We start from the raw sequence: 27,388 nt of genomic DNA, 5'->3' as shown, positions 1-27,388 counted from the left end.
ACCGAGGCCGAAGATGCAAGCGTTCCCAAATTTGGGGGGACGATGCCTGCGACTTCGGGTTCCTGGCATTCCGCCGTCTGCATGCAATCCACGCCTCTCCCGCTTCCTGCCTCCCACACTTGAGCATCACCGATACGGAGTACAGACATCGAGGTTGCCATTCTGAAATAATCAAACGCCCAGAGCAGAACGAGGCCACCATCAGGTTACATTGGCTGTCGTTCTGCGTCTGACCTAGTTAGCACCCACGCTAGCTAAGTAAAGACCCTTCCCCCCGGCGAGCAGCGTGCAGGCGTCAGTCTCGGAAACAGTCGCTGCACAGTGTCCAAGCGTTGGATCAAGCCCTGCACGGGCCCAGGCTTTTCGCTCATTGCTCATTGCTCATTGCGCTCTCGAAACTCCATCCCCCAATTCTCGCGACAGGTCAACACCACCTGCACTTGGGACTGCGCTCTACTTGCGTGCACGTCATTCCACAATTTCCATCTCACTGTCTTCAACCTCACCCCTGTTCCCTGCGATACAATAGACGCCCTGCTCCTATTACTCGATCCGCCTGCCTGCAGCATTGCGCTCGCCTATCGGCCGTCGACCTGGTCTTGATCTCAGATCCACCCCGCGCCACCTGTTCTGTAACACCACCTCACCAGCGACCCTCGCTCGACGTATTCGTGAAAGTCGCCACCCACCCAGACCAACCTAGCAGTTCGTCTCGTGTCGCCTGGCTGCTGATGTCCGATCGTTGCCCTCCCTCTTCTCGTCATGGCAATGCAAGGCCCGCTTGCCAACGACAAGAAACGAGTAAAAGTCTATGAGCTACGCGACAATGACTGGTTCGACAGAGGCACCGGATTTTGCACGGGCCAGGTCATTAATGTACGTTGAAGAAGTTGCGCTCTAGCAGTGGTCTTGTTGGCGAAGTCACCCGCTGACCGTAGGCTGGATAGGATGAACCGCGCATCTACGTCGAGTCCGAAGATCAGCCCGATCGCATGCTCCTTGAAACACGGATAGTGAAAGATGACGGGTACCAGAAGCAGCAAGGTCCGCAACACGAGCGCGCACATCAAGAATGTTGTGGCGGTTAACGCGTAATAGATACACTCATCGTCTGGACCGAGACCAATGGTATGGATATGGCTCTCAGCTTCCAAGAGGCTGAAGGGTGCGCCGTGATATGGTATGAAGGACGACGGCTTTCATTGCGCAACGTGCTGATATCGCTTTAGGGAATTCGTTCACCAAGTACAGCAGCAGTTGCTCGCTCTTCCGGGTACGCACTGAATGCGCCCAGCCATCCACGCGGTATGCTGATCAATCTGCAGATGACGGGCTGTCGGACGATGCGCTTGATAATATCACGACCTCGTTCGCCCTCAATCCTCCCGAGCTGAGCAACCTTGACGAAATCGAACAGTCGATTCGGCATGCGAGCATTACTCAAGGTGGACGGGAGGCTCTGGCAAAATTCCTGATTCGAGAAGAGTACCTGCTCAAACTAATACCGCTCGTCGAAATGGCAGAGGACCTCGAAAGTCTACCGGACTTACATCGCTTATGCAATATAATGAAGGCCTTAATTCTGATGAACGATAACACCATCATCGAGCACTTGGTGACGGACGATATAATCCTTGGCGTGGTCGGCGCGCTCGAATATGATCCAGACTTCCCCACGCACAAGGCAAACCACCGTCAATACCTTGCGGACGAATCGAGGTACAAGGAGGTGGTGGAAATCAAGGACCAAAACATCAAGCAAAAGATCCGTCAGACATGGCGATTACAATACTTGAAGGATGTCGTGCTGGCGCGCATTTTGGACGATCCCACCTTCGGTGTTCTCAACTCCCTCATCTTCTTTAACCAAGTCGACATTGTGCAACACTTGCAAGGCAACACTGCCTTCCTGAAAGAACTGTTTGCCATATTTAATCAGGACAACACCGACGTCAAGCGGAAGGAACAGGCAGTGCATTTCTTGCAGCAATGTGCTGCCATCGCGAAGACCCTGCAGATGCAGTCGAGAGCGAATCTCCTGAACAATTTCATTGCCCACGGCCTGTTCGCTGTGATCACATTTGCGGTCAAGCACCCGGAGCCGTCAATGAGGACGACGGGCATTGATATTCTTGTGGCGCTTCTCGATCACGACCCGAACATGATGAGGAGTTACATGCTCAAGGCTGTTTCGGAGAGGAAGGTTCCCTTGACGGACACCCTTATCGAATTGTTGCACGCCGAAACCGACCTGGGTGTGAAGAACCAGCTGGCAGATGCCATCAAGATCTTACTCGATCCGCAACCGCCCTCGACCGACCCGATGGGATCTCGACAAAACTCGGAATTTATGACCAAACTCTCACGGCCCCAGATGACGCCGACCCAGCAAGCCAACGAGCAATTTGCTCAGGACAACTTTGACCGATCGTGCCGCAAGCTGTTCCAGCCGCTAAAATCCCTCGAGTCTCGAGAATCGATGCAGAATTTCAGTTACCAAGAAGTGTCGTTGTTTTCGTACCTCGTCGAGATACTGTCCTTCTTCGTCCGGCAACACTCGATACGAAGCCGACCATTTGTTCTGTCGGAGAATCTGGCACCCAGAGTGGCACAGCTGTTGCAGGTACCGCAAAAGCCACTCAAATTGACAGCATTGAAGTTCTTTCGAACGGCAGTCTCATTACAGGATCCGTTTTATGCTGCACAAGTCATCAAAAGTGATGCATTCGATGCTATCCTGGATATTGTCATTGACACCATGCCCCGGGATAACCTTCTCAATTCCGCGTGCCTGGAGATGTTCGAATTTATCCGCAAGGAGGCGATAAAACCGATCATCATTCATCTCGGAGACAACTACCGTCAGAAGCTCCAAGACATCAATTACGTTGACACTTTCGAGAACCTGCTGATGAGGTATGAACAGCTGACAAATGACCACCCTGAGCCAGAACACACGTTGTTCAGCCAAGACGATGCGACGCCGCCAATGAATCGAACGCACATCAATGGGCGGTGGCAAGGCTTGCCAGAAATGGACGTCAGCGCGGAGGACTATTTCAACACCTCGGACGACGACGAGGAGGAAGGCGAAGAGGATACCGATCGCGAAAACATCGAAGACGTCTCAGAGCGGATGCAGTGGCATCGTAGAAGGATGAAGTCCGAAATGATGAACGGCGGCGCTAGCCCGATCGGAAAGCCCCTTGTCGATTATCCTGACGACGACGAGGACGAGTCAATGGGAAGTAAAGCCGACGCCACCCCTACAACGCCGCTCACTCCCGAGAGCAACAAGGACGTTTCGTCGCCGGAAGCAAAGACGGCATCCGAGAAGAAGCTACAGCCATCCCCAGAGATCAAGTCCGCTGCCGAGGCAGAATTACAGCATCCTCCGGAAAGAGTGACCGAGAAGCGTAGGAGGCAAGAGGACGACGACGAAGACGAATTGAGCAAGCTCTCCAGTGGCCCGAAACGACGGAATTCCACGTCCAGTGCTTCCAGTCTGGCGGCGCAAGGGTCAATACGGCGCAAGAAGGGTTTCTTGCGGTCTAAACAGACGGCTACTGGCGAGAACGCCAACAGCGTTTCGACGAACGACGTCGACACAGAGAACCATGTTGAAGGACGGAAGCCACGGAAGATCGCCATCACTTTGTCCAACGTAACGAATAAACCTGACGAGGCGCCGACGACGAGAGCTGATACGAAGCTGCGGAGTCACCAACAGTCAGTGACGACCAAGGAGTAGGGATATGAATAGAAAGCTGTGACAATATGCGACCACGTTTCTTCACTTTCGGCGACGGTGTTGATGGAGTACGAACGCCCTCCCTACCGCATTGTACCATACGACCACTCTCTGGGTGTTTATGGGGCGAAGGGCAAAGGCCGAGTTCAGAGCAGTGGAATGGAAAGAGGGAGTCGACACCGCAGCCTAATGTCTCTGGTTTGGACGATGAAATGATGGCGTTTGACATCTACTGCTGTACAGATGCGGAGATTGGGAGCCTCATCGGTCCTGGAAGCAGGCAGTGAGCAGCAAAGCTGTGAGGAGGCGTGGCTGGCAAGGGATCTTACTACGCTCTGCTTTTCTGTAGCAGCAAGAAGGCTTCAGACGAGGAGATGTGAATAACGCCTATTGAGGCGAAACAGGCAAACCCTCGCCTGGTTGCGAGCGAAGAGACAGATTTCACGGTACGGTATATCCCATGCTGTGCTCTAGAGTCTTAATTCATCCCCTTTCCAGCTACCGTATACCTACCATTGTTGCCGCCAGTGCCTTGGTTCAACGACTCCCAACACATCCAATCCACGCGGAGTTTGCCGCGTTTGTCGTGCCTCGTATTCGAGCCTCGTGTTCCATTCCCTCTGCGGCTGAGAAACGCATCTCATCTCGCATGTCTTCCCTATCGGTTGCCGTGTGGCCTTGACTCAAGTGAGCATGCTTAACAGTGCAGCAGTGTAGCAGTGTAGCAGGGTCCCTCAAATCACATCACAACAAGCCGTGTCGTACCAAAATGGCGGGTCTCTCCATCTCGTCGTACAGCTTCGACCATGTCATTCTCCTGCTCGATACTGCGGACTTTGAAAACCCGCCGGAGTGGTTGAGCAAGAATTTCACCATCATCGAGGGCGGGACGCATGCCGGTGAGTGTGGGCGTGAGCGTCGTGCTCCATTCTTTCAGCTCTACTGTGCATCCCTTCTCTGAGCCCGATGCTACTGTACAGGGATGGCGGATATCATGGTTTTGTCCCCTTCCATTCCTCGTTCGCTATGCTCTCCCTCTGCGGTCTGTCTCCCTCAACTAGACCGAAAACCTAACGAACGTTTGCAGGCGGCTCTTCGCGCAACAAGCTCATCGTCTTTCCCGACGGGACATACATCGAACTGATCAACTGGATCAGCGAACCCAAAGAATTCTTCGACTGGGCCAACAAACCGCCGGGACTCATTGATTTTGCGCTCACAACACCCACTTCCGTACACGACACGTTCGACGAAGTCACTGCACGATTAGAAGCCGACGGCGGCAGTGGAGACGGCGGACTGGGCGTCAAATACAAGCTCCCCCTCGCTGGCGGGCGGAAACGCAAAGACGGCCAACACGTCCAATGGCACGTCACCAAGCCGGTACTTGCCAGCGACAGTGACGCCGCGCCCAACCTGCCCGTGCCGCTCGACAAGTTCTTCCCCACAGGACGCCTGGACACACCGTTCTTCTGCCACGACGTTACCGAGCGGGCGTTGCGCGTGCCTTATGCCGAGAAGCACATCTCCGAGACGCACCCCTGTGGCGCGAGGGGGATTGTCTCCGTCGAGGTGGTCGTGCCGGAGGAGAAAATCGACAGTTACATTCGCTTGTATGGGTCTGTGCTGGGCGTCGAGGCCAACGTGCATGGCGGGTATCGGTACTCGCCGACGACGAGTGTGAGTTTCCTGCTGAGCACACCCAACGCGGACGAGCCGGCGATGAAGGCTCTCAGGGGCAGGGTGGGTGTTGAGGTTCGGGCGCCTAGGGACCAGGATGACGAGGCGTGGGTAAGGGAGCGGGGCGTGGGGATTAGGGAAGTACGCATCTTCGCGGAGGCCAAGGGCGAGGATGAGGTGGACGAGGCGCCGCTTGATAGCGAGGGCGTTGGAGCGAGTTTGGTCCTGGTCAAGGAGCCGGCTGGGTTCTGGCAGGATGGACCTCGGTGATGGGGTTGGAAGTCGAGGCGGCAATGCCCGCCCTTTCGCCTCGAGACGAGCAGTATCAGGACTGCTGCATAAGCATTGTACTGGCTTCTGGACGAGGAGTTGTGTCCGTGCCTGAATTGGCCGGCCGGGACGCAGGGACTACGAGCAGCTGGCCTAGGCTCATTGCTCTCTTTCTCTATACAGTTCGAGACAGTCTCATCTCTACACCAGCCGGTTCGCCCAAAAGTGACTTCACCCAGGCAGGCAAGCAAGCGAATACTGCAAGGAATCACGATAATTTACCCATCCACTTGGTTGCTGTCACAACTTATTGTCCCTCGCAGCAGAAGCAGCCTCCTCTCCTCTCTCATCCATACTCCCAGGATGTGTCCCGCTCCTCAGCCTCGCACCGCCATCGATACTGATATCCTCGCCATTAATATAGCTCCCCGCGCGACTACACAGGTACAGCACCACGCCCGCGATGTCCTCGGGCCTCCCCAGCCTGCCCAGCGGGTTCTGCTTGCCCACTTTGTCCACGCCGCCGAGGTAATCGATCTGCGGGTTCGCAAGTCGTGAGGGGAAAAAGCCGGGCGCCACGATGTTGGTCGTGATGTTCTTGGGCGCCAGCTCCAGCGCGAGGTTCCGGCCCAGATGGTGCGCGGCGGCCTTGGACACGCTGTACATGATCGCCCCGCGGGCGCCCACGTGGGGCACGATGATCCCGCCAACCGACGAGGTGATGAGGATCCTGGAGGGGTCATCGGGCGTGGCGGACCGGGAGAGGAGGGGGACCATGCTGCCAGTCGACACGTTAGTGCGAGTCATTTGCGTCTATGTCATTACACACTTCATGTACGTGTGCATAGTGATTTCCCCATCCAGGCAGCCCAAGCCCAAACCCAGGAAATCGCACACGTGTTCTCGACGCACAGCAAACACCAGGAGCGACGAGAAAGAAAGAACGCGCCTCGACAACACTACACAGCACCGCGCAACACAGCACGAAAGGGAGAGGAAAAGGGCCAACTCACAATCGACACAGATTAAACACCCCCCTAACATTCAAATCCAGCGTCTTGACACTCTTCCAGTCCTCAAACTCCTCAAACGGCCCGCCCCAACTGGCCGCCGCGTTCGCGACCAGGATATCCACGCCCCTGGGTTTCCCTTTACCCGCATCTTTTGCAACTTCGGCCTCGACGTCCCTGACGAACCGTTCGATCTGGTCCGTATGCCCGACATTCGCGGGGATCGACACGGCCACGCCTTTGATGCCGGGGAGAGCGTTGAGCTTCTGCGCGGCCGCTTCCAGATTCTTGGCGTCCCGCGCCGTGATGATGACCTTGGTGCAGCCGGCCCGTAGGAAGGCCGTCGCGCAGTAGAGCCCGATGCCGCGGGAGCCTGTGGTTGATGTCAGAGCGTCAGTGGGAAGCACGGTTGAATAACTTGGTAGGAATTGAGGCTGAGGGCAACAAGTCGACAGAAGTCACCAAGGTCAGCCAGCCAGGTCAGCCAGGTCAGCCAGATCAGCCCGCGAACCAACCCCCATTCATCGGGGACCACCTGAGGCGGCTCGCCAGGGACATTGTGACTTTGACTATGACGCCAGCACGAGCACCCTTTCGCGCGATAGAAATTCAGTTACACACGCACGCACCTCCTGTGACGACGGCGATCTTCCCGTCAAGCCGGAATAGCGTGTCGAAGTCCTTGATCTCCGCCATCGGAGTCTTGAGCGAGGCACGATCGGTGGGCCGAGACAAGTCCTACTCTTGTCCTTGTCCTCCTGAGTCCTCCTCCTAGGCCTCGTCCAGTGAGATCAGAACCCCGTAGAGCGCGAGCTTGAGTCAAGCAAGTGTTCGTGGCCGATGCTCATTCAGATTCTCTCGGCTAGTATGCCCTTTCCCTTGCGACTGTGGTCACGATATCGTGTCGCTGAATGACGTTTATGGCCCTCAGGCTGCAACACGTAGAGCGAGGCTTCGAAATTGAATGGTATCAAAGGGACGATACCTCAGATATCTAACCTATAACTTGACTGTGAGGTATTCGGGGCTATATCATGACCTGACCTTAAACGTAGATAAGTCGGGGAAGAAGATGGAGAAGTAAACGAGGCTGCCACTGATCCGAAGTTGAACCTCGGTCTTAGTGGCCGCCAGTCATCGAGTAGCCGGCTGGACCGACTCGTCAAGCCGATATGCTTAATACAGTACTTGATATACTAGTTCTATGAAGGTGCATGTACAGGTTGAGCGAGCTGCCTCTCTACCGTGATATCCAGAGTCTAACTTTGTGACCCGATTGGCCCCACAATGCATTACTATGCTGACCGGCGACATATTATGCTTATGCTCATACCGTTCTTCCATTCTCTCCTCTCAGAAGAGCTGATCCAGACTTCCTCTGCGACTCACGTCCTTGCTGATTCTGCGTGGAGGTGGAGCATACGCCGGGCCATCAGCATCGACCGATCCACGCGCGCGCACATGTCTGTCCGGGCTCGACCTCCGCCGCGGCTTGCTGATGCTTGGTCGATATCTCGGTCCCTCTGGGCTTGTCTTCGATCTTGATCTCATGACTGCGGACCCATTGGGCGGAACCCACGGATCCTTCAGCTTCGTGCTTGTACTTCGGCATCCTAAAGCTGCCGCACTAAAATTTCCGACATCGGACAGTTTGGGACCAACATTAGGATTCGCGACCACGTTGTTGTAGCCAGGAAGATCTTTGGACATCCGCCGTCCGTCTCCTCGCTTGATCTCTCCGCTTGGCCTCTTCTGCTTCCGTTGAACCAGTTGCTGCCGGTTCTGGAGCTCCCTTTGGCGGTTGATCATGTTGCGCTCCTCCTCGCTTAGCATGACCTTGCGAGGAGGGGAATCAGGAGGAATCTCGAAATCGGACTCGGAGAAGCCGAGACCGGAGGTCGAAACTTGGAGCCTGGGCAGCCGCAGGCCTTGTCGCTGTGCAGGGGTATTGTTCTCTGGCGCAATATGGCAGTGATAACAGCTTGCATGTCTGGAGAGGTGATGGTGAGAGGACAATGCCCTGCTATGACGCCCTGGCGCCATGTTTTCATCTGTTGTCGAATCAAGCAGCCCATCTCGGCAATGTCGATGAACATGATGCGACCGGCGAGGAGACTTGTCAACATCGTTCGTGAGATTGCGAAGATCAACCGACGGGAGTGACGCCTCCTGTCTTGCACGCTCAATGGACCGCCGCACAGGGATCTCGAAAGCTTGACCTTGATAAAAAGTAGCGTGACTGGGCCCACTAGGTGGCACCGGTACCGTTTTGGCTCTCTTAGCTTCGATAGAAGCAGCGACCTGCGCAAGAGAGTTGGGTGGGATATCCAAAGAATTGATGGGTATGATTGTAACAGGTAGTTGCACCGCAACCGTCTTGAACATCTTGAGCGTCAGGACGACGTTGACGAAGTATCTGACCTCAAAGAAGCGCCCAGTGCTGATCGTGACATGTCCGCGTGGAGCTTCAAGCTCGATAGTCCGGACATCTGAGGAATGCGCTGGCACGCCACGCCAAGCAGGCGACCTCTTCAAAGTTGTTCCACTGACGACGTCGGTGTCTGTTCGCTTAGGAAGGCGGAGGTAGTTCGCGCTTTTCTCTGCAGTTCCTGCAGGGGCGTGAATGTACCATAGCGTCGACTTCTCCAGCTGAACCTCGATTTTCTTGACTGCCTTTGCCGTAGTGTTGGCGACGTGGACATCAATGAAAATCATGCCGCCATTGACCCACGTTTGGCGATGCAGGCCCGCAGTCAGCTTGACTGTCTGGACATCTGGCTCCCGTGCCAGATACAGTGTATCTGTGGCCAGAAGAGGACTTGGGAGGCTTGCCAGTGCCTTTTCTGGGTCATGCACCGTAAGCATTTGTACTTTCCACGTCTGTCTAATGACAATTCGCTTATCTCCGGTTTTGACCACGATTGAAGGGCAGAGGAGATATCGGATCGAAGCTTGCTTTGAGGAATAAGGAGGTGGACCTAGTTTCAGAGGTAGATTGACGCAGAACGGGATGACTGACGTCGCTGGTTTCATCTCCCACCACAAATCAGGGCCAGGCTCTGGATGCTGAGAGGTGACTAACGAAGGTGGAGGTGGATTTTCCTTGTCGAACAATTCCGTAGCGAGGGACAGGAAAACCCAACGACGACCGTCAGATATCTCTTCCACGCCGATGACATCCACACAAGCCCTCGTGATATACATTGGCTTAGTCTTCGGTTTCCGTGCAACTCCGCCATCAACCTGAATGGTCAATTGTCCCTCCACGGCACCTCCTCCTACACATAGTGGAGAGGGCAGACTGATTGATAGCTCAACCCGAGGATGTCGACTGCTGCCGTTGTCCAAGACTTCATGAGGAGGCGAGGTGCGAATAAAGGTACGTGCGAGGGAGGGACGGAGGATCTCTGATGATTGAGCTGCGCGGGCTATTGACCCACGGACAGGGGACTCAGCTCGTCCTCTGTTCGGAATTACTGTGCTGATGCCGTCCAGTTCCGGTATCCTCCATGTGGCCATATCACGCATGGAAATTTGACCTGCTTCTCCAAGGCTGCGTGAGAACATGTTCGCAGAAGAACGTCTTTCGGGGACAGCCCGATGAGGTAAGCTGATTGCACTTGCCGCTCGACTACCTAAGCCTGAGAGAGCATTTCTCGGACCGCCACGAAATGCTGAAATGGTAAGATACTCGGACGATGTCGTATGCGAGAGAGAGTCGGCCTGGGCTGGGGGAGTTTGCGGTCTGTCTCTGCTACCATCGCCCCATACTTGTGTGGGAGTCCCGAGCGTAGCAGTTCTTGACGATCCAGAGACTTCTCGTATGTCTGAAAGTCGATGGACTCGGTGTCGTGCTGAAGCAGAGATAGGGCGGACGAAAGCTTCACTTGAGGGCAATGGGAAACGGGTAGAATTGCCATCGTCCGTGGACATTCGCTTGGGCAGGTGAAGTCGTTCCAAGGAGTCTGGCCCTCTTCGTCAGTCTGGCTTGATGAGAGTGCGGCGTTCTGGCTGTCTTCAACACACCTTTCGCTGTCCAGTGCTCCATGGTAATCTAATTGCTGATATCCATACGGTAAGAGGCTTCCTATTTTCCGTCAAGCATTGTTTTCGACCTCAAAGAAAGAAATGTCATTTCGTGAGCAGGGTCATCTTGACTGGGGAAACAGAGAGCACGTCCCCAGAGGATCGAGTAAAGGAAACCATAGTGATCGTGCCTGCCGTGATGTCCAGCAAGCAGCGACGACATTGTTCCTTCCACAGCTAGTAGAGCAGGAGCAGCTGGCGCACTCAAGAACACCGCTATTTCGCCTCATTTTCAGATCCGCCGCAGACGTCTTACTGTATGTCAAGTGCTCACATGACCAAGAGATCGGGAGAATATCATGAAGCTCCTCGTTGACTCAGCATGGGGAGCATCTCGGACGCTCTGCTACCTGCGACGTACTTCACTCTCGGTATATTGACTCTTACATCTGCCTCAAAGGATGCTGCGTCGATTTTAGCTTGCCAACAGCACTATGAACCAGCATTAAGAAGACTTCCCAAAGCCTATTGTCTAATAAGCCAATCTTGACCGTTAGGCGTTGTAAAGTCCGGGTAATGTACGCTTGATCCGCCTCACCACCACTTAAGTTCGTGCTTTTGAGCTCGAAGTAGCCGCGCAGATTGTGGTACAGTTTCCACAAGATCAGCTGCTCCCGCTGTTGCGGCGACCATTGGAAGCCGAAGAGCGGAAGTTTGAGCCGAGGTCAGGCGGTGAACGACCGCATAGCTCCAAAAGGATGCTACCTTGAACTCTCTCGAGCTTCAACTGGACAAGGGCTACTGCATCTGCTTTACATCTTCTAGGATGTTGGATGTAGGGGTTGTGATCTGCGGCAACCTTCAAATCACAACTGCGGAGGTTAAGCAGGTCTGGCCGGAGGTGATGGTTTCGAGTTGGATGTGCGCAAAGTGAGGTTGAAATGAGGTCGAGTTGAGTCCACGGAGAAAGTCGACACAAGAGGGCGGGGAAACCATGTTACAGGGACCAAGAGCAACCAAACGCAGGGCTCTCTTCGGCTAGCACCCCCCCAAAGTGAGCTACTAGTGGCTGCTGCTGGTTGAATTAGGCTCATCTGACGCAGGTCGGCGCTCGCCTGACGTTGGATCAGCCTTGTTTCACCTTTCCTCTTGCAAATGTTAGTGATTGCTCTATTCCAAGTGAGGGCACAAATCGCGGCAGGGTTGTGCTCTTATTGGATCCCGCACATTGCAGACCCGGCTTGAAAATTTTTGCTCCACGTGGCGTGGGGCCGGTTTCTGTCCAATGTCGTAGCTGCCCCATAGCGTCTTCTACTTGTGACTCGGGGTTCGAGAAAACTTTTCCTGCTGTTGGAAATGCGCCTGAGCTGGAATGCCACAATGCTTGTCGTCCAAACCAAGAGGCCGGACCAGTAACTGGGTAGTTTCCCTCTCTTCGTATTGAGATCGCTCGGGCTTCAGTTTTGATGGCGCAATGATCGGCTGGTGCCCTCGGGTCCTCTCCCCTTCCAGTTTCAAGCAAGCTCCTCAGTTTGGCTCCTGCAGCGAACTCGGCTTCGGCCTGCTCCAGCATTTTAGGTCCAGCATCGTCTGTCTAAGTCCTGCAGGCGGAGATCCGGATCACTGAACCTGGGGTTCAGAAGGCGCCACGCACGACCAGGGAGGAGAAAAGGAACCCTCACCCGTGGCAGTCTGTGCACCGAGGTTTCTTAAGCCCTGCTTCTGCCTCCCCACCACCCGGATCCTTCCACCACCCATGAAAATTTGTTAGCTCATTCGATTACCTCACTTCTGGCGCCGTCTTTGGCATGCCCTTTGCTTTACATCTCTTATCTCTGTTTACTGCTGTCAACTATCTATCTTTTACGTGTTCGATATCGGCTCACCCCAGGAATCGCGTCTATTGTTGCGTTTCCCCGGATCGTCCGTCGACAAATCGACCCTTATCGGCGCTTATGCCAGGCACATTGCATTAGACCGGTCGCGTGGAGCAGGCATGGGCTCTGTCGCGAACACCGACGTCACACTATCCGACGCTGTGGTACCGAAGCGGGAGTCAAGTGTTGACCGGTATTCCTCCTTCTCGGTTTCGACTCCAGAGGGAGAGGATGGCGCTCCGGGCAGCGAAGAGCGCAGAGCAGCGGAGCCTGCTCCTGCTCCGAAGCGTAAGGGTGGGAGGAAGCCGGTAAGACCCTCAAGGTCTACGTTGTATTATTCCACTCACTGATTCATGCAGATCTATGCAACGTCCGAAGAGCGGAAGCAGAGAAATCGCCAGGCGCAAGCCGCATTCCGTGAGCGACGTACCGAGTACATCAAGCAGCTCGAAACTACCATCCAGCATCATGAAGAGACTCTCCAGAATCTCCAGCAGAGTCATCGCGCGGCCGCAGACGAGTGCCTGATGCTCCGGTACAAGAATTCATTGCTCGAACGCATTCTCCTTGAGAAAGGTTCGTGCCATTCCCCATGTGCTGCCATGTCGGCCTTTACTTACTTGTCATGGCAGGTATCGATGTCCAAGCTGAACTTGCGCTCAAAGGGAGCCCTACACTCCGACCGCATCGCGCACCCCCCATCACGGGTCAGGCTTCGCCTATGCAGAAGGCGATGCTCAGCCGGCAGCAATCGAGACACCGAAATTCAATGGCGCCTCCAATTCAGACTGTAAATCCTACTGCCCAGGCTGGAGGACCGCGGAATTTCGCAGGCTCACCCACAGCACAGCCCACCCCTCCTTCACAACATTCCTCTCCTTCCACGGCAAAATCACCGGGTTTTGCTCTGCAAGGTGGGATGACCTCACCTGCGACGGAAATGGCAGCTCAGCAACCTCCACAGCAGCAGCAGGTCCGACCGATACCACCTTCGCACCCCGCCTCGTTCCCACCGCAGCATAGGTCGCAGGTGCGATCCCTATCGGGATCCAACCTGCCTCAAGCCTACCCTCCGCGAACGCAACCAGAAAGCTACTATCCAGCTTCATTCCAGAAGCATTACACTCAACTCGGCAAGCTGACCCGTTCCCTTTTCCCTTTCCGCATGTGGAGCTTTGTTCGTCCTAGACTGATTCCGTGAGTACAGAGCAGGAGTACGATGCGCAAGCCGATATGATAGATGACCTCGATGGAGCCGGCGACGAAGTCGACACCGATAGCTTCATTCCTAACTTCCGGCTTCCACCTACGGCGTCGACTGCCGGCATGTCTATGGGCATGCAGGCGTCCCCGCCGATGACTACTAGTGCAGCTAGCGATGGCGGGGGCGGAGGCACTTTCATCGACCCCTACGACCCCATGCTGGACGCAGACCCGTTCGGTTTGACTGCCAGTATGCATTTTCCGAATCCCTACACATACCCGCCTGTGCATCCCAGAAGATGAATTTTGAGGACAAGATACCCAGCGTCACGCATGTCCAGTGATTATTGATTGAAACGCATAACGAGCATTGCGAAAATGGGCATTGAGCGAAGGCGTACTGTCGAACTTGCACAGCATTAGTGGGAGGGGTGGATGGTATTCAACTGCATGCGTGTACTTGTCTTGGAGCCTGCACCCGACGCGATGACCCACAGCATTTTTATACAGTATGCTTCGTTGTAAATAACGCGATCCAAAAACCACCCTTATCGAGCTTGTCGCGTGCTCTTTGCTGGAACAGATCACGAGCTTGCTGTTGCTTGCTCAGATCTACGTTCCCAGTAGTTTTGGGGTGGCAGAGTGCCAAGCATAATCCGAAAGTGGCTAGCGCACATTACAATCGAGGTCCTGCGAATTGTCACGATTGCGTAGCGATTCTGATTCTGATTGATTTTCATCACCTGTTCAGACCCAACCCTTCTCGACTTGACAAGGTCTCACGACTTGGTAGTTGTGGACGTTGTCGCGGTCGAGCGTTTCACTTTCTTCACCTCGAATTGGAGCCTCATTAAAAGCAAGCCTTCACGGAAGGCGCTCGAGAGGCTCACGTCATGGCGGACGTCAAGAGCAAGGTGAGCATCAGCTGGAGCTGCTTTTTCCCAAGCTCAACCTTTCCAAACCATCCTCGCACAGCCACTGACAGCAATCTGCACAGAACCTCTACGAGCTGTTGGGTAGGACCACCATTAGCGCTTCATCTCCAGCCTTGCGATTGACGTGAGGATTGCAGGGAATACCTCGGACCAGGACTCTGACCGCGAGCCTGATCCACCCACCAAGACCGTCGACAAGCCGGCTCCTCGTCACGGCAAACGCGACGCGCCAAAAGAGGCTCCTGCGCCCCCAGCTGACCGTGCCGGCGTAGCTCCTCGAGGCGGTCGCGGTGGTCAGCGCTCAGGTGGTTTCAATGACAACGAAACTGGTACATACTTGTGGAAAATCTGGATGTGAAACACCTTGCTGACACGTTGAAAAGCCTTCCGCAACAGAGCTACCGGCAGAAACTACAATCGCGATCAACCTACTGAGGGTGCTGGCGAAGACGGCTATGGCAATCGCCCTGGTCGTGACAGCGGCCCTGGTGTTCGGCGCGGTGGCCGTGGTCAGCGAGGACCTCGTCGTGGCGGAGACCGTCACAGCCGCACTGGCGTTGCGTAAGTATCTGCCGCTATTCACGTGTCTACTGTCCTAATACGTGCAGTGATCATCCGAAGCAGGTGGACCATGGCTGGGGTGAAAGCACTGGTCAAGGCGAATGGGCCGATGAGAAGGCTGGGGAAGCCATAGCCACCGAAGAACAGAAGGAGGGTGGGTGGGATGCCGGTACCCAGAACCCGGCGTGGAATGAGAATGCTGAACAAACCACCATTCCGGAGGATGGCGCTGTCCCGGATCCGGCCGCTCCAGAGGCTGAAGCCGAGCCAGAGGACACTCACAAGTCCTATGCTGAATACCTTGCTGAGCAGGCTGCCAAGAAGTTGGAAGGCCTTGGTCTCAAGGAAGCTCGACGACCCAACGAAGGCGCCAAGGAGAACAAGAAATGGAATGCGGCCAAAGAGCTTACCAAGACCGAGGACTCGGACTACTTCAAGGGCGAGGAGAAGGCCAAGCGCGAACGCGAGCGTGCCACGAAGAAAGAGTTCCTTGACATTGACTACAGCTTCAAAGAGCAGTCACGTGAGGGTCGTGGTGGCCGTGGTGGCCGCGGCGCTGGGCGCGGACGTGGAGACCGGGGTGAATTCCGTGGCGGACGAGGCGGTGGTGGCGACCGTGGCGATCGTAGTGATCGTGGTGAGTTCCGCGGCGGACGTGGACGCGGACGCGGCGAGCGTGAACGTGGTGACTTCCGCGGAGGACGAGGACGTGGTGGCCGTGGCGACGGTCCTGCTGTTCCCGTCGACGACGAATCTGCTTTCCCCAGCTTGGGAGGAAAGTAAGCCCGCACGCCCATGGCTGTGTCTGCTTCCCGACCACAAACCTATCGCACAACACCGCACCGACCGTTTACTTCGCGCCATACAACATCACCGGCTTTGTACTATGTGAACAGCAAACACTCGCTGGCTCGATACCGCCAATCACTACCGTACTGGCGAGTTCGGAGGCAGGGAGCAATGCATTTGCACGGAGAAAGATCGGGTTTATTCGACAGACGGCAATGAATCCACACAAAAGCATTGAGCAGTGACCAGAGTAATGGAGGAGGAGGGATTTTGTTCTACGATATCGAGCAATTCCACCTGGCTAGCTTGGAATTCGTGTAAGATAAGAATACCCTTTCTTGTCCTTTCCAGTGCCGGGGCTGCCTTCAGAATGGAATGTCAATTGATTCTCATGTTCCTGTGCCTCATGATGACGCCGGTTCTCGTGTAGTCATTCTCGCTCTCCTATCTCCTCTGCATCTCAGGATGGAGTCGGCCTGTGTATTAACTAGGTAATGACCACTTCGAATCAGCGACACGTTTGGTGCTGACCGCGCAACTGCCGCGCGAGAGAGAACGAGTATCTTCACGATGCAACATTGATTCCTGTCGTTCAGGACGTCGTCCGGATGCTTAGAATATCCGTGCCGGTTCCATATCGGCAGTTGAGGGACATGCTTGTCTTGAAGCGTATGTAACTCGTACCACAACAGAGTCAATCGCACAGTCGCGCCGGATGTTCTCTTCTAATTGAGCCAGGCGGCTCCGTCGGTCAGCAGTCGCAAAGGCCCGATGCCCATTGTTGAGCCTAGAAGGTGCAGATTGACGGAGGTCCAAGTCGGCAGTTGTGGCTCACGATCATCTGCCGAAGCTCCTCCGCCCCCCAGATCCCAGGTGTCACGACCCTTCGCTCTCTTTTGCACACCCTTTTTGCTCATCTCTCAGGTATCGGCATGTCGACTGGCCTTTATCTCATCCTGGCCTCGGGTTAATTTGCATCTTCGCCCACGCCACACCCCACATCCAATGCCGCCCTGAGCCGAGCCCTCCACTCGAACCTTCGACTGCCATGTCTTTCCGCCAAAGCCTGCCATTACTGGCCGACTGTTCGTACCGTTTTCCCATGGAGCATGCCCCGCGATCTGGCGGCTGGCGCTGAGCATTACCAGCGGACAGCCGCTCATTCGTAGGACGACCACCGAGCCAACTAATCTGTTGGCCCTGTGGATGGAAAGTGTTTACATGATGTTGCCGCTGCAGGACCCCCCCCCATTCGTGCGAAAGTGAACTGCCGAACCCTGAATTGGCCACTTTACTTGTTGCAGTAGTCATTCAAGATCACCGGGGTTGGACAGATCTGGAGCTCAAATGACGGAAGCATAAAATCGGGAGGACGATTGACGTCGACTGTGCTACCGTACATCATGACCACCATATCTCGCATCATCCCAGGTTGAGTGTGTGAGTCCGGACTTGGGTGCATCGTCTTCCTCCCCGTCTATCAAACGCTGTGGTTGCCATGCTCGAGTCCATAGTTCCCGCCATCGTCAACAACTGGCCGATTGCCCTCGCCGTTGTTGGCGTCGCTTACTTGCTCAGAAACTACTTCTACCATGGCCTGAACAAGTACCCGGGGCCTGTGTTGGCGAGATTCACCGACTGGTGGAGGTTCTTTGACGTACTAGGGAGACGACCAGACATCACACATCTCAAACTACACCGAAAGCATGGAGACATCGTCCGACTGGGCCCAAACATGCTATCCTTTGCGAATCCGCGGGCGTTGAAGACGATATACGGATTGAACAAAGGCTTTGTCAAGGTACGACTACCTCAAGTTCTGAACGTGGCCACCCTAACGCGAAATTCACAGTCCGGGTTCTATCCCGTGCAGCAGGGGGTCAGCAAGGGCAAGCGACTGCCGTCGCTGTTTTCCACCACTGACGAGGCCTACCACGCCAACCTTCGGAGATCCGTGAACAATGCCTTCGCCATGAGCCAACTAGTTCAGTACGAACCTGGCGTGACTGAGTGTGTCGAGGTGTTTCTTGACCAGACGGAGAAGCTGTACGCAAGCACAGGCAAAGTGTGCGACTTTGCCGAGTGGCTCCAATTCTTCGCCTTTGATGTAAGTGGACCGTTGATACCGCCGAGCAAGGTTTACTGATCCGCGTCAAGGTCATCGGATATATCACTTACAGCAAACGCCATGGTTTCATTGAAGGGAACAAAGACGTCGACGGCATGGTCGGATATCTGGGACATCTCTTCTCCTATGTGGCACCGGTAGGTGTATCTTTCGTCCGAATCTTCCACAGTTTCTGACTCGCTCGACTCCAGATCGGACAAATACCGTGGTTGGATCTCCTTTTCTTGAAGAATCCGCTGGTCCTGCTGCTGGATCGACTTGGGGTCAAGCTGTTCGCTTTTCCAGTAGCAACCTTTGCTCAACAACGAATGTCGGAAAGATTGGCCGAAATGGAAGCCCAGGGCGTCGAAAAGGGCACGTCAAAACCGGACTTGTTGTCGATGTTCTTGAAGGCACAAAACGACCGTCCGGACTTCATGACTGACCACCGAGTTCTGACCATGGCCATCTCGATGGCATTTGCCGGGTCAGAGACCACGGCCATCAGCTTGGCGGCCGTGTTTTACTATCTCTTGCGCAACCCGCGATGCCTTGAGAAATTGAACAAGGAGTTGAACGACGCCGTGGAAGAAGGAAAGATGGCAGACACCCCCACGGGAACCGTAACATGGACCGAATCACAACAACTACCATACCTCGATGCCTGTATCAAAGAGGCATTCCGGATGCACCCAGCGGCAGGACTGCCTCTGGAGAGAATCACACCCCCGCAGGGAATTGAGATCGACGGTCACTTCATTCCGGGAGGCACCATTGTCGGTTGCAATGCGTGGGTCATCCACAAGCGGGAAGACATCTTTGGAAAACAGATCGACAGCTACATCCCGGAGAGGTGGCTTGATGCTGGAAAGGAACAGCTGAAGGAAATGAATGGCGCCTTGTTCCAGTTCGGAGCTGGCTCGAGAACGTGCATTGGCAAGAACATCAGTCTCCTGGAGATGTACAAGCTGATACCAGCATTCCTGCGACGTTTTGAGGTAAGCCGTGCATCATGGATGCTGCAGATCCTCCACACTCGATTGCCTGACTGACGATTGCGTTTTCAGATCGAATTTGAGGACCCCAGCAAGGACTGGAAGTTGCATAATGGTAAGTTCCCCACAGACCGCCTCGATTCTTGGGTTGCTAATGATGCTTTAGCTTGGTTCGTCAAAGAACACGATTTCTACTGCCGCTTCAAGCCAAGAAAGGCGCAATGAGCCAGCTGGGGCCCCGAACGTGCATATGGATGATCGATCACATTAGCCACCTGCCTTCCCGACGATAACAAGTATGGTACCGGAATGGCCGATGATCAATTGAGACAATTCGCCGTCAAGTGTTACAGTATCGGGTTCGCGGAAGAACGAAGCGTCCGGGTTGCAGAATCCGCCTGGCCTGAAAGAAGCGGGCGACTGTATATACAATACTTTGTTTCTAGCACAGTTGTCCCTTTCTCCCAACGGCCGTATCATTGCATTTCTTCCCGTCTCCGCTCCACATATGGATCTACAATGCCGCGACGTCGCTCGCCACGTGACTGCGGGATGTTCTCGCCCGATAGACAACCAGCCGGCGCAGAAGCGATGCCGTCGACCGATAACGGCTTCAACACGACCTGCCAGATAGTACGGTGATCGCATAATCAACCTTCATCGTTTGAGAATGTTCCGCCGTCGATTGAGCGTGATGGGGTCCGCGCTAGGGGCTCAGTAGGCGCACCCGTTCTCCCTGACGATCAGCTGTAATATTCTATTTCCCCGGAGCACAGCGGCGACATCGGTTGTCCTCGCAATCCCGCTGCAAACGTGACAAGGGAATTTGAACTGATGCTCGGAAAATAAGCCATGTGGCCGTCGGTTGGGCGCCCCCTGATGAAAGACATCTCGTCTCACCCACTGCAAGCGCGGCCTCAGTAATTACCTGAGTACTTACAGTACTGTGCGGTATGCTTTTTCGCGCTATCACGAGAAGATGACTCCCCATTTACACAGTAGCCAATAATACATACTACGTCACGTCGCAGTTCGTTCGATTGGCGAAGAGGGTTGGCGGTCACGGTAGCTACACACATAGTATCATAGTATCATAGTATCTCACTTTACTCTGTACACTGCATGGCGTTACGGTTTAATTAGCATATTTTATGTAGAACGCCGCGAAGCACGTCAACGTCACATGCCTCTCGCCCAGCCCCTGGTGCCCTGGTAAGCTGCCTGGGCCATCCCACGAATTCTTTACAACCACTGGCGGCCCAAGTCCGCGCGGCTTATGTCAGCCGAACCCTGTTGCTGGTGAAGCCCATGGCTGCGCTGGGACACTTGGGCGACACTAGTAGTAGTAATAGTGGTAGGCTTCCTGATACACTAACTTCTTCTCGGCCGAGTACTTGTACGTACTACTTGTGGTTTACCGACTGTCCCTTGTCCTAGCGTCGAGACGCATCGCAGCTGGAACGTCCACTCATCCACTGCCCTTGTCCTGAGCTCGACGGTGTAAAGCTGGAACATCCACTTACTGGCCTTGTCATTGTGCTAGCCTTGACGGGTCAACGCTGGAACCACACCCACTCGCAAGCAAGAGGTATTATCCTAGCCTCCACTTGCAAGCAAGAGATCAGCTTCATAACTGGGTCTGCACGGCTGTAGCCTGTAAGGCGCCTTTTGCGGGCAGGGGTTCAACGAACAAGTGCGTTTGGGTTCGGATCGAAGCATGTGTATTGATTGTTAATTCAGCGCGGGCACCCGGCGGGTCAGCTCGTATTGTGTGTCGTATCGTAATGCGTGGCGAGACGTGGTCGAGGGTGGAAATGATAAAGAGGCTGGGTCCTACCCTCACTTGATCAATTGTCCTTTGCGCCGTCATCGGTTGTCTCTTAGCTGCAAGGACTTTAACTACTTCTCTGCTCATCCACGCATCGGCATCTTCCTGGACTCACCTCAGCCACTTCTCTGCTCGTCCACCAGGCATCTTCGTTGACTGACCTGAACCACTTCTCTACTCATCCACCACCTATCTTCGTTGACTGACCTGAACCACTTCTCTACTCATCCACCACCTATCGTCGTTGACGGACTTACTTTGTCCTCCGCAACCATTCGGCGCGACCATGGGCTCGCTCAGCAAAACAGATAGCTTCCTCGAGGCCGTCAAGGACCGGCGCTCCCTGTATGCCCTCGCGGCTGAATCACCGGTCCCGGACTCCAGGATCGAAGAGATCGTCAAGCACGCCGTCACGTGGGCCCCCTCCACGTACAATGTCCAGTCGGCTCGCGCGGTCGTCGTGTTCAAGGAGAACCACCACAAGCTCTGGGATATCGTGAAGAAGCACATGGCCGATGTGCCGCTTGAGGGCGGCATGCGTGGGTACATGGACGGCCGCATCGCCGCGTGGAGATCGAGCTATGGAACCGTGTTGTGGTTCGAAGATCAGACGGCTTTGGATGGATTGGCCGAGAAGAACCCCATGATCGGTGGCATGTTGACGGAGTGGTCGGACCATTCAAGCGGCATGCATCAATTCATTGGTAAGTCCACGCACCCACACTCACATTCTAGCAAAGCCTGTCCCCGAGTCCCCTCAGAATAACGACAATTACTGACCATCACGCGATGCGTGGGCAGTCTGGACGGCCCTGGAATCCGAAGGACTGGGCGCCAATCTTCAACATATGAATTTCCACCCCGGGATCACCGCTGAGATCAAGTCGACGTGGGATCTTCCTGAGGCGTGGAAGCTCAAGGCCCAGCTCGTGTTTGGAAAGCCCCAGGAGGAGGCCAAGGAGAAGACTTTCGAGCCCATTGAAAAGAGGGTGCTTGTGAAAGCATGAGATGTTAGAAGACTGCGAGCGACCCACGCAGGGGTCCATCAGCGTTGTCCTCGGAAGAGCCAGAGTGGCGATGAGGGGGCCGAAGATGGACACCTAGATATCAGCGACGCGTGGTGTGTAACAACACGATGAGAAGCTCATGGTCAAGACAATACCTATAGTCAGCCGCAAGACAAAGCAATCAGTGCATATTCGCGTTGTGTTCCATGACGGCTGTTTGCTGTCCATCGTCAAACTTGGGTGGAGAGATGAACAAGGCCGGCGTTCATTCGGGTTGGAAACAACCTTGTGACACGGTTCGCATCATAGTCTCTCGAATACGGAGTACACACGTTGGAGACGAGAGTCCTTCGTACCACATGAACCATGATGATTGATTCTCCAGTGTTGTCCCGCGCAGACAGTGGCTTGCACCCCTGAAAGCTTCGAGTTTTGGTGCCGAGGCGATGGCCCAAATGGGAATAGCGCGGCTGACTGGGCCAACCGTCACTCCACCATTGGCAATCAACCACCACGAGTCCTTCCCCTGCTCACGCAATCCATCAACCACACGACTTCCTCTCGTGTCCTGGGACACTTTCACTTCCTCTTGCAGCGGCATCTGTAGATCCTGCAACGAGCATTGGAAGAGCAAAAGTGGCTCAGTAGAATCGCGGCGGACAGGTCTGGAAGAGGAGCATCATAAGCGGATCTCACGGCAACACAGCCCCTATTTCGGTCGTCAGCAGCTTCGCGTCTCACGTTATTCGACCTGATTTCGACGACAAATTCTTAGTTTCTCTTCTTGCTACTCCGTGTATTGCATCAACTTCAAGTGGGCACAGCCAAATTCCACACCATGCTGTTCTCAACTCGGCTGCCCGCCGTCCTGGCCGTCTTGGTCACCATCTTCACCGTCCTCGCCAATGCCTACCGCCCCGTCCAATTCGTCAAACACACGGGCCAGTCCGGCCGGGCGGACCAAGCCTTCAGCCTGGTCAACTACTACAACACCACGACGGCGCAATCCGACCTGTACGTCCGCATGTGGATGTTCCGGTACGACTCGAGCAATAGAGGCTGGGCGGCGCTCGGTCTCGGCCCCCAAATGAAAGGCGCGCTCATGTTCATCATCTACGGCGATCCGGCCAGCAATGATCTCACCATGACTGTGCGGACCGTTGATGGGCATCATCCTCCTCGACCGCTCGACGAGATGAAGGATTTCTACTCCGGCGACATTCCCGACGTGGAGGTTATCAGTACGCGCTTCGAGCCGTATACGGGGGACTGGTACTCCGAGCAACTCCAGGCCAAGCCCTCTCACTTGGGCGTGGCGGAATTCATCGTGCGCGGGTACGAGAAATTCACGGCCCCGGCGCTGGGGATCCACAGCGATAGCACCAAGCAGTCGATGATCTGGAGCAGTAACTTCAAGCAGGACTTTGAAGGGGATTTCTCCTACGAGCGGAGCATCGACATGCATCAGTTCGGCCTGGGGTTCGGGTTCCTGTGGGTCGACCTGCTGAACGCGAAGAGTGAAGTCCCATTCTTCCAGACCATCGACGAGGTCAGCGACCACAGCGGGCTGAGTGAGATTGGGGACCCTACGGCTCCGAGCGACGAGGAGCTCAAGAAGGGCGATGCAATCATCGCTGCGCAGTTGAATCCCGGCACCGGTGACGGTGCGCCGGATGCTAGTGGCGATAAAGAGGCTTCGCCACCACCGACCGGTTCGGACTCGGACACATCCACGCCCGGTGCCGACGATGGCTCCAAGGTCGAAGAACCCGTCAAGACGGTCAAGCAGTGGAACATCCGCTCGTGGATGTGGTATGTATCCCCGTCGTATCTGCACTTCCCTTGGGCAGTAACTAACCACGGTCGGCAGGCACCTCCACGGCCTGCTGCTAACCCTGGCCTTCCTCCTCGGGTACCCCTCGGCGATCTACCTGCTCCGCTCCCCGCGCACGGCCGCCGCCGGCACGGCCTTCAACTACCACTGGACGATCAACGCGCTGTCGTCCGTGTCGGTCTCGATCGGCGCCATCATCGGCTTCCTGAACTCCCGCTCCATCTCCATCTTCCACCAATACCTCGGCATCCTGATCGTGTGCGCCCTGGCCGCGCAGACCGTGCTGGGGTGGCGCCACCACGTCGTCTTTGTCGCCACGGGCGGCCGCAAGACCTGGATGTCCGCCGTGCACGTCTGGCTCGGCCGCGCCGTGTTGCCCCTCGGCATGGTCAACGTCATCTTGGGCCTCATGCTCCGCCGCTACGGCTGGCTTACCATCTCGCTGTGCGTGGCGCTGGCGGTTGTCGAGGTTGTCGTCCTCACGCTCGTGGTCGGCCAGGCGAGGAATCGACGGCCCGGGCCCATGCAGAAGGGTGGCGCGAGCGCGCCCCCGCCGGCGGACGAGGCCGAGGAGTACTTCCAGTTGACGGGCGATGACGAGGACGAGGACGACGACGCGTTCAGCGACGATGAGGAACGTGCCGGGGCGAGTGCCGAGGAGAGGGCCAAGAAGGAGGGCCAGCGTGAGGAGCAGAGGAAGAAGCTGGCAAAGTTGGACAGGGTATAATTTGCGCGCCACAGGCATATAATCATGGGTGCAAGGGCACATGGGGGTATAGGAGGCAGGACGGGCATCATGAGGGCGATCGATCATCGATGGCATAGCGTGGTCTGGCATACATATTGGCATGGCCGGTACTGTGGCAATCCTTCTTCCTCTTCTTCCTGTTTTGTCGTCCTTATTACAGTATTTCTACGGTACCCAAAATGTCCCTTCTTTACACGGTTCTGCCATGCAAGCGACGTGGCGCGATGTGTAGGACATGTATACATTATGGATGCAGTGCCTTGGATTGCAATGGTAGACTGGGAGGGGAGAGGCGTTGTTCAGAGCATCGGCTCAACTTCCTCCATTGTCGGGTCTGAGGATACAGGCGAGCCAGGCCACGCACCATAGTCCCAAAGTCATCTGAGTCTGAATCCGACAGATGAAGACAATCCGTACTACACATCGTCTATATCCATGTCTGTGTCTATGGCCATGTCTCCTCCATATCAGAGATATGTCCTTCTTCCCCGGGGACTTCATTCGGCGCTTCTGGCCCTATTGCGGGCCGTCCTTCAATCGTCCGTTCAAACCCTCTTGGCATGTTCTTAAGAAAGCTTACAGATAATCCGTATTAGCCTCGATGATGACGATGACCAGGGCATGCCAGTGAAGAGCCTCTCGTTTCGTGAAAAGGTTTGGAGTGGGCAGGTAGACAGTGTCCAGGATATACGGGATAATACAGAGTGCTTAATTCCACTTCGCGCCTCGTGAAGCAGACCATCAAGGCCATGGACAGGTCCCATCCATTGGGGCCCGCTGGCTACCTAGATGAAGGACGCTGCGTCGGCGGCACGGCTTCAGTACGTAGACACAGCGGCAACGATCCTCCGTTCCTGTTCAAGGGTATGGAAGCGTCCTCATGGCCTTCCGTACTTTGCTCAATATGGCCGACACAATAGTTTCGGCGCGGCTACTGTTAAATTCGTCCAAACCCAAGTCGTGTTCTCGCCATTATACTGTGTCATTGTCCAGATGTTGAACGACTCTGTCGGGCTAAACCAAGACCTTTCTATGCCTTGATCATGCTCGAGGCCTGGACAGGGCAGAGTCTCGGTAGCTGGTTGCGGTATCGCCTGCAGGTGGTTGCTGCCATCACTATCTTGACTGTCTTGGGCTTTTTGTTGCAAGCATATGATAACAAACAAGCTTTTTACTCCCACGTATCGCCCTGTTATATCTGTGGCCGAGAGAATTGGCGGCAAACTCGACGCTTGGGGTGAGTGCTGCAGTTTCCCTTGGGTGGACCCAGTGGCTGCGATCAATTATACTGACCCTTCCTCAGTTTCAGAAGCTGCTTATGCTTTCGACCGGAAACAGCTGGCGGGTCCGAGGGCTGGAGGCAGCAGCAAGTCTTGTTGGCCTGGATTTCACGATCCCCATCCAGCCTCAGAACCGGCAGGAGTTGATCACAGCCTTCGAGCATATTGGGAGGGACTCTGGAAAACCCACACCGGCACACGGTTCTGCCACAGCATGGCTGGCACACATCGACCTACTCAAGTTCGTCGTTGCCTCTAGATTCGAGACAGCGTTCATAGTCGAGGACGACGTCGATTTTGACGTGACGTTGAAAGCTCAAATTCGGCTGATCTCCGATAATGTTCGCGAATTTGTCGAGACGCCAGATCACCATCCTCGTCCTTATGGTGACAACTGGGACGTCCTTTGGCTAGGTCATTGTGGCCTGCAACCGAAGACTGGATGCCACCGGTTCACAAATATCGGGACGAGGCTCGCTGCAAAATGGAACATCATTCAGGCTGGTCGAAACACTTCCTCAGGGACAAATTGGAGGAAAATCATCGCCTTGTGCAGACGTCGGAAGAGTGTGCACCTTTGGTTATGTTGTCACACGACAGAGCGCACCGAAGGTCCTCGAGCTCCTGGCAGCCGGTGCCAACGAAGCATTCGATGTCGCCATGTCTTCGTTCTGCAGCTCAGGTGACCATCGTTGCGTGATCGTGGATCCTCAGATCGTGAATCACTACGAGCCACCGGAGGATACTGGATATTTGAGCCAGGTCCATGTTGGCGATGGACAAGGGGAAGCAGCTAATGACACTGCTTTCGAGACCAAGATGGGGATGACGGGCAATGTTGAACAGAGTGCTAGGTGTAAAGCTCTTTTTGATAGTACGTGTATGCGTCCGCCGTCAGACATATAGGAGCTGTGAGTGTCTTTGAGCAAGTGGTTGTTGTTTTATGTTCCACCAACCATTCAAGCGCTTCGAGATTTTCTGGAAATACTATACTCCGTACGACAGAAGTATTTTTAAGAAGAGTACACTCGGCATTGCTGTAGTTAAAGTTCAGATCAGGACAATACTCCGTAATTGGTCTCCGCCATGCTGACCGCCATGCTGAAAGTTTTTGTGCCTCACTCCTCTACTGAGACATGTCGTGAGGAGATGCTGTGTGCCCATGACGGGAAGCAGTGTGCTTGTGTTGAGCATAACGCGGACACCAGGATCTGGGCATGCAGCGATGTCAAGTTTCAAGCCTTGTTCTCCTGGTGTTGTAGTGACGGCTCTTGTCTTCTACTGCTGAAGCTCCTTTGAGGCATGATTTCGTCGAAAGAGAGTACTCCGAGAGGTCCGACGGTCAGGCCGCAAAGTACATGGTTGTCCTCAATCATATCTCCTCCGCCCTTACTCAATACACCTCTCCTAAAGTAAGAGTCCGCGGTCTCATGGCACACACATGAAGCCTTGGGGGCAAACCTCGAGAGCCGATTATGTCTGATCCC

At 54.9% G+C, this 27,388-nt stretch overlaps 9 protein-coding genes across 9 annotated transcripts; 7 read left to right on the top strand and 2 right to left on the bottom strand.

Moving 5' to 3' along the window:
- Nucleotides 1-762: 762 nt before the first annotated feature.
- On the top strand, nucleotides 763-3,751 carry A1O7_00142 (uncharacterized protein; the record flags this gene model as incomplete). The annotated part of the gene is made up of 5 exons (XM_007754184.1): nucleotides 763-876; nucleotides 948-1,044; nucleotides 1,099-1,180; nucleotides 1,230-1,273; nucleotides 1,326-3,751. 5 exons carry the CDS (start codon nucleotides 763-765, stop codon nucleotides 3,749-3,751), a joined length of 2,763 nt encoding a protein of 920 aa, XP_007752374.1.
- Nucleotides 3,752-4,520: 769 nt separating this feature from the next.
- Nucleotides 4,521-5,701, top strand: A1O7_00141 (uncharacterized protein; the record flags this gene model as incomplete). The annotated part of the gene is made up of 2 exons (XM_007754183.1): nucleotides 4,521-4,650; nucleotides 4,839-5,701. 2 exons carry the CDS (start codon nucleotides 4,521-4,523, stop codon nucleotides 5,699-5,701), a joined length of 993 nt encoding a protein of 330 aa, XP_007752373.1.
- A 300-nt stretch (nucleotides 5,702-6,001) lies between these two features.
- On the bottom strand, nucleotides 6,002-7,269 carry A1O7_00140 (uncharacterized protein; the record flags this gene model as incomplete). Its single annotated transcript, XM_007754182.1, has 3 exons — nucleotides 6,002-6,479; nucleotides 6,715-7,084; nucleotides 7,227-7,269. The coding sequence occupies 3 exons, from the start codon at nucleotides 7,267-7,269 to the stop codon at nucleotides 6,002-6,004; spliced, it is 891 nt and encodes a 296-aa protein (XP_007752372.1).
- Nucleotides 7,270-8,064: 795 nt separating this feature from the next.
- Nucleotides 8,065-10,230, bottom strand: A1O7_00139 (uncharacterized protein; the record flags this gene model as incomplete). The annotated part of the gene is made up of 1 exon (XM_007754181.1): nucleotides 8,065-10,230. One exon carries the CDS (start codon nucleotides 10,228-10,230, stop codon nucleotides 8,065-8,067), a length of 2,166 nt encoding a protein of 721 aa, XP_007752371.1.
- A 2,503-nt stretch (nucleotides 10,231-12,733) lies between these two features.
- On the top strand, nucleotides 12,734-14,120 carry A1O7_00138 (uncharacterized protein; the record flags this gene model as incomplete). The annotated part of the gene is made up of 4 exons (XM_007754180.1): nucleotides 12,734-12,922; nucleotides 12,974-13,190; nucleotides 13,247-13,759; nucleotides 13,822-14,120. The coding sequence occupies 4 exons, from the start codon at nucleotides 12,734-12,736 to the stop codon at nucleotides 14,118-14,120; spliced, it is 1,218 nt and encodes a 405-aa protein (XP_007752370.1).
- A 590-nt stretch (nucleotides 14,121-14,710) lies between these two features.
- Nucleotides 14,711-16,096, top strand: A1O7_00137 (uncharacterized protein; the record flags this gene model as incomplete). Its single annotated transcript, XM_007754179.1, has 4 exons — nucleotides 14,711-14,731; nucleotides 14,850-15,081; nucleotides 15,136-15,313; nucleotides 15,361-16,096. 4 exons carry the CDS (start codon nucleotides 14,711-14,713, stop codon nucleotides 16,094-16,096), a joined length of 1,167 nt encoding a protein of 388 aa, XP_007752369.1.
- A 1,504-nt stretch (nucleotides 16,097-17,600) lies between these two features.
- On the top strand, nucleotides 17,601-19,429 carry A1O7_00136 (uncharacterized protein; the record flags this gene model as incomplete). Its single annotated transcript, XM_007754178.1, has 6 exons — nucleotides 17,601-17,903; nucleotides 17,955-18,209; nucleotides 18,260-18,367; nucleotides 18,422-19,207; nucleotides 19,277-19,319; nucleotides 19,371-19,429. The coding sequence occupies 6 exons, from the start codon at nucleotides 17,601-17,603 to the stop codon at nucleotides 19,427-19,429; spliced, it is 1,554 nt and encodes a 517-aa protein (XP_007752368.1).
- Nucleotides 19,430-21,318: 1,889 nt separating this feature from the next.
- A1O7_00135 (uncharacterized protein) lies at nucleotides 21,319-22,039 on the top strand (the record flags this gene model as incomplete). The annotated part of the gene is made up of 2 exons (XM_007754177.1): nucleotides 21,319-21,736; nucleotides 21,834-22,039. The coding sequence occupies 2 exons, from the start codon at nucleotides 21,319-21,321 to the stop codon at nucleotides 22,037-22,039; spliced, it is 624 nt and encodes a 207-aa protein (XP_007752367.1).
- An 838-nt stretch (nucleotides 22,040-22,877) lies between these two features.
- Nucleotides 22,878-24,600, top strand: A1O7_00134 (uncharacterized protein; the record flags this gene model as incomplete). The annotated part of the gene is made up of 2 exons (XM_007754176.1): nucleotides 22,878-23,851; nucleotides 23,910-24,600. 2 exons carry the CDS (start codon nucleotides 22,878-22,880, stop codon nucleotides 24,598-24,600), a joined length of 1,665 nt encoding a protein of 554 aa, XP_007752366.1.
- Nucleotides 24,601-27,388: the final 2,788 nt, after the last annotated feature.

This window comes from Cladophialophora yegresii, assembly GCF_000585515.1.
Source record: "Cladophialophora yegresii CBS 114405 chromosome Unknown aczIN-supercont1.1, whole genome shotgun sequence".
Classification (NCBI taxonomy): domain Eukaryota; kingdom Fungi; phylum Ascomycota; class Eurotiomycetes; order Chaetothyriales; family Herpotrichiellaceae; genus Cladophialophora; species Cladophialophora yegresii.
This window is presented reverse-complemented; position numbering and strand designations above follow the sequence as displayed.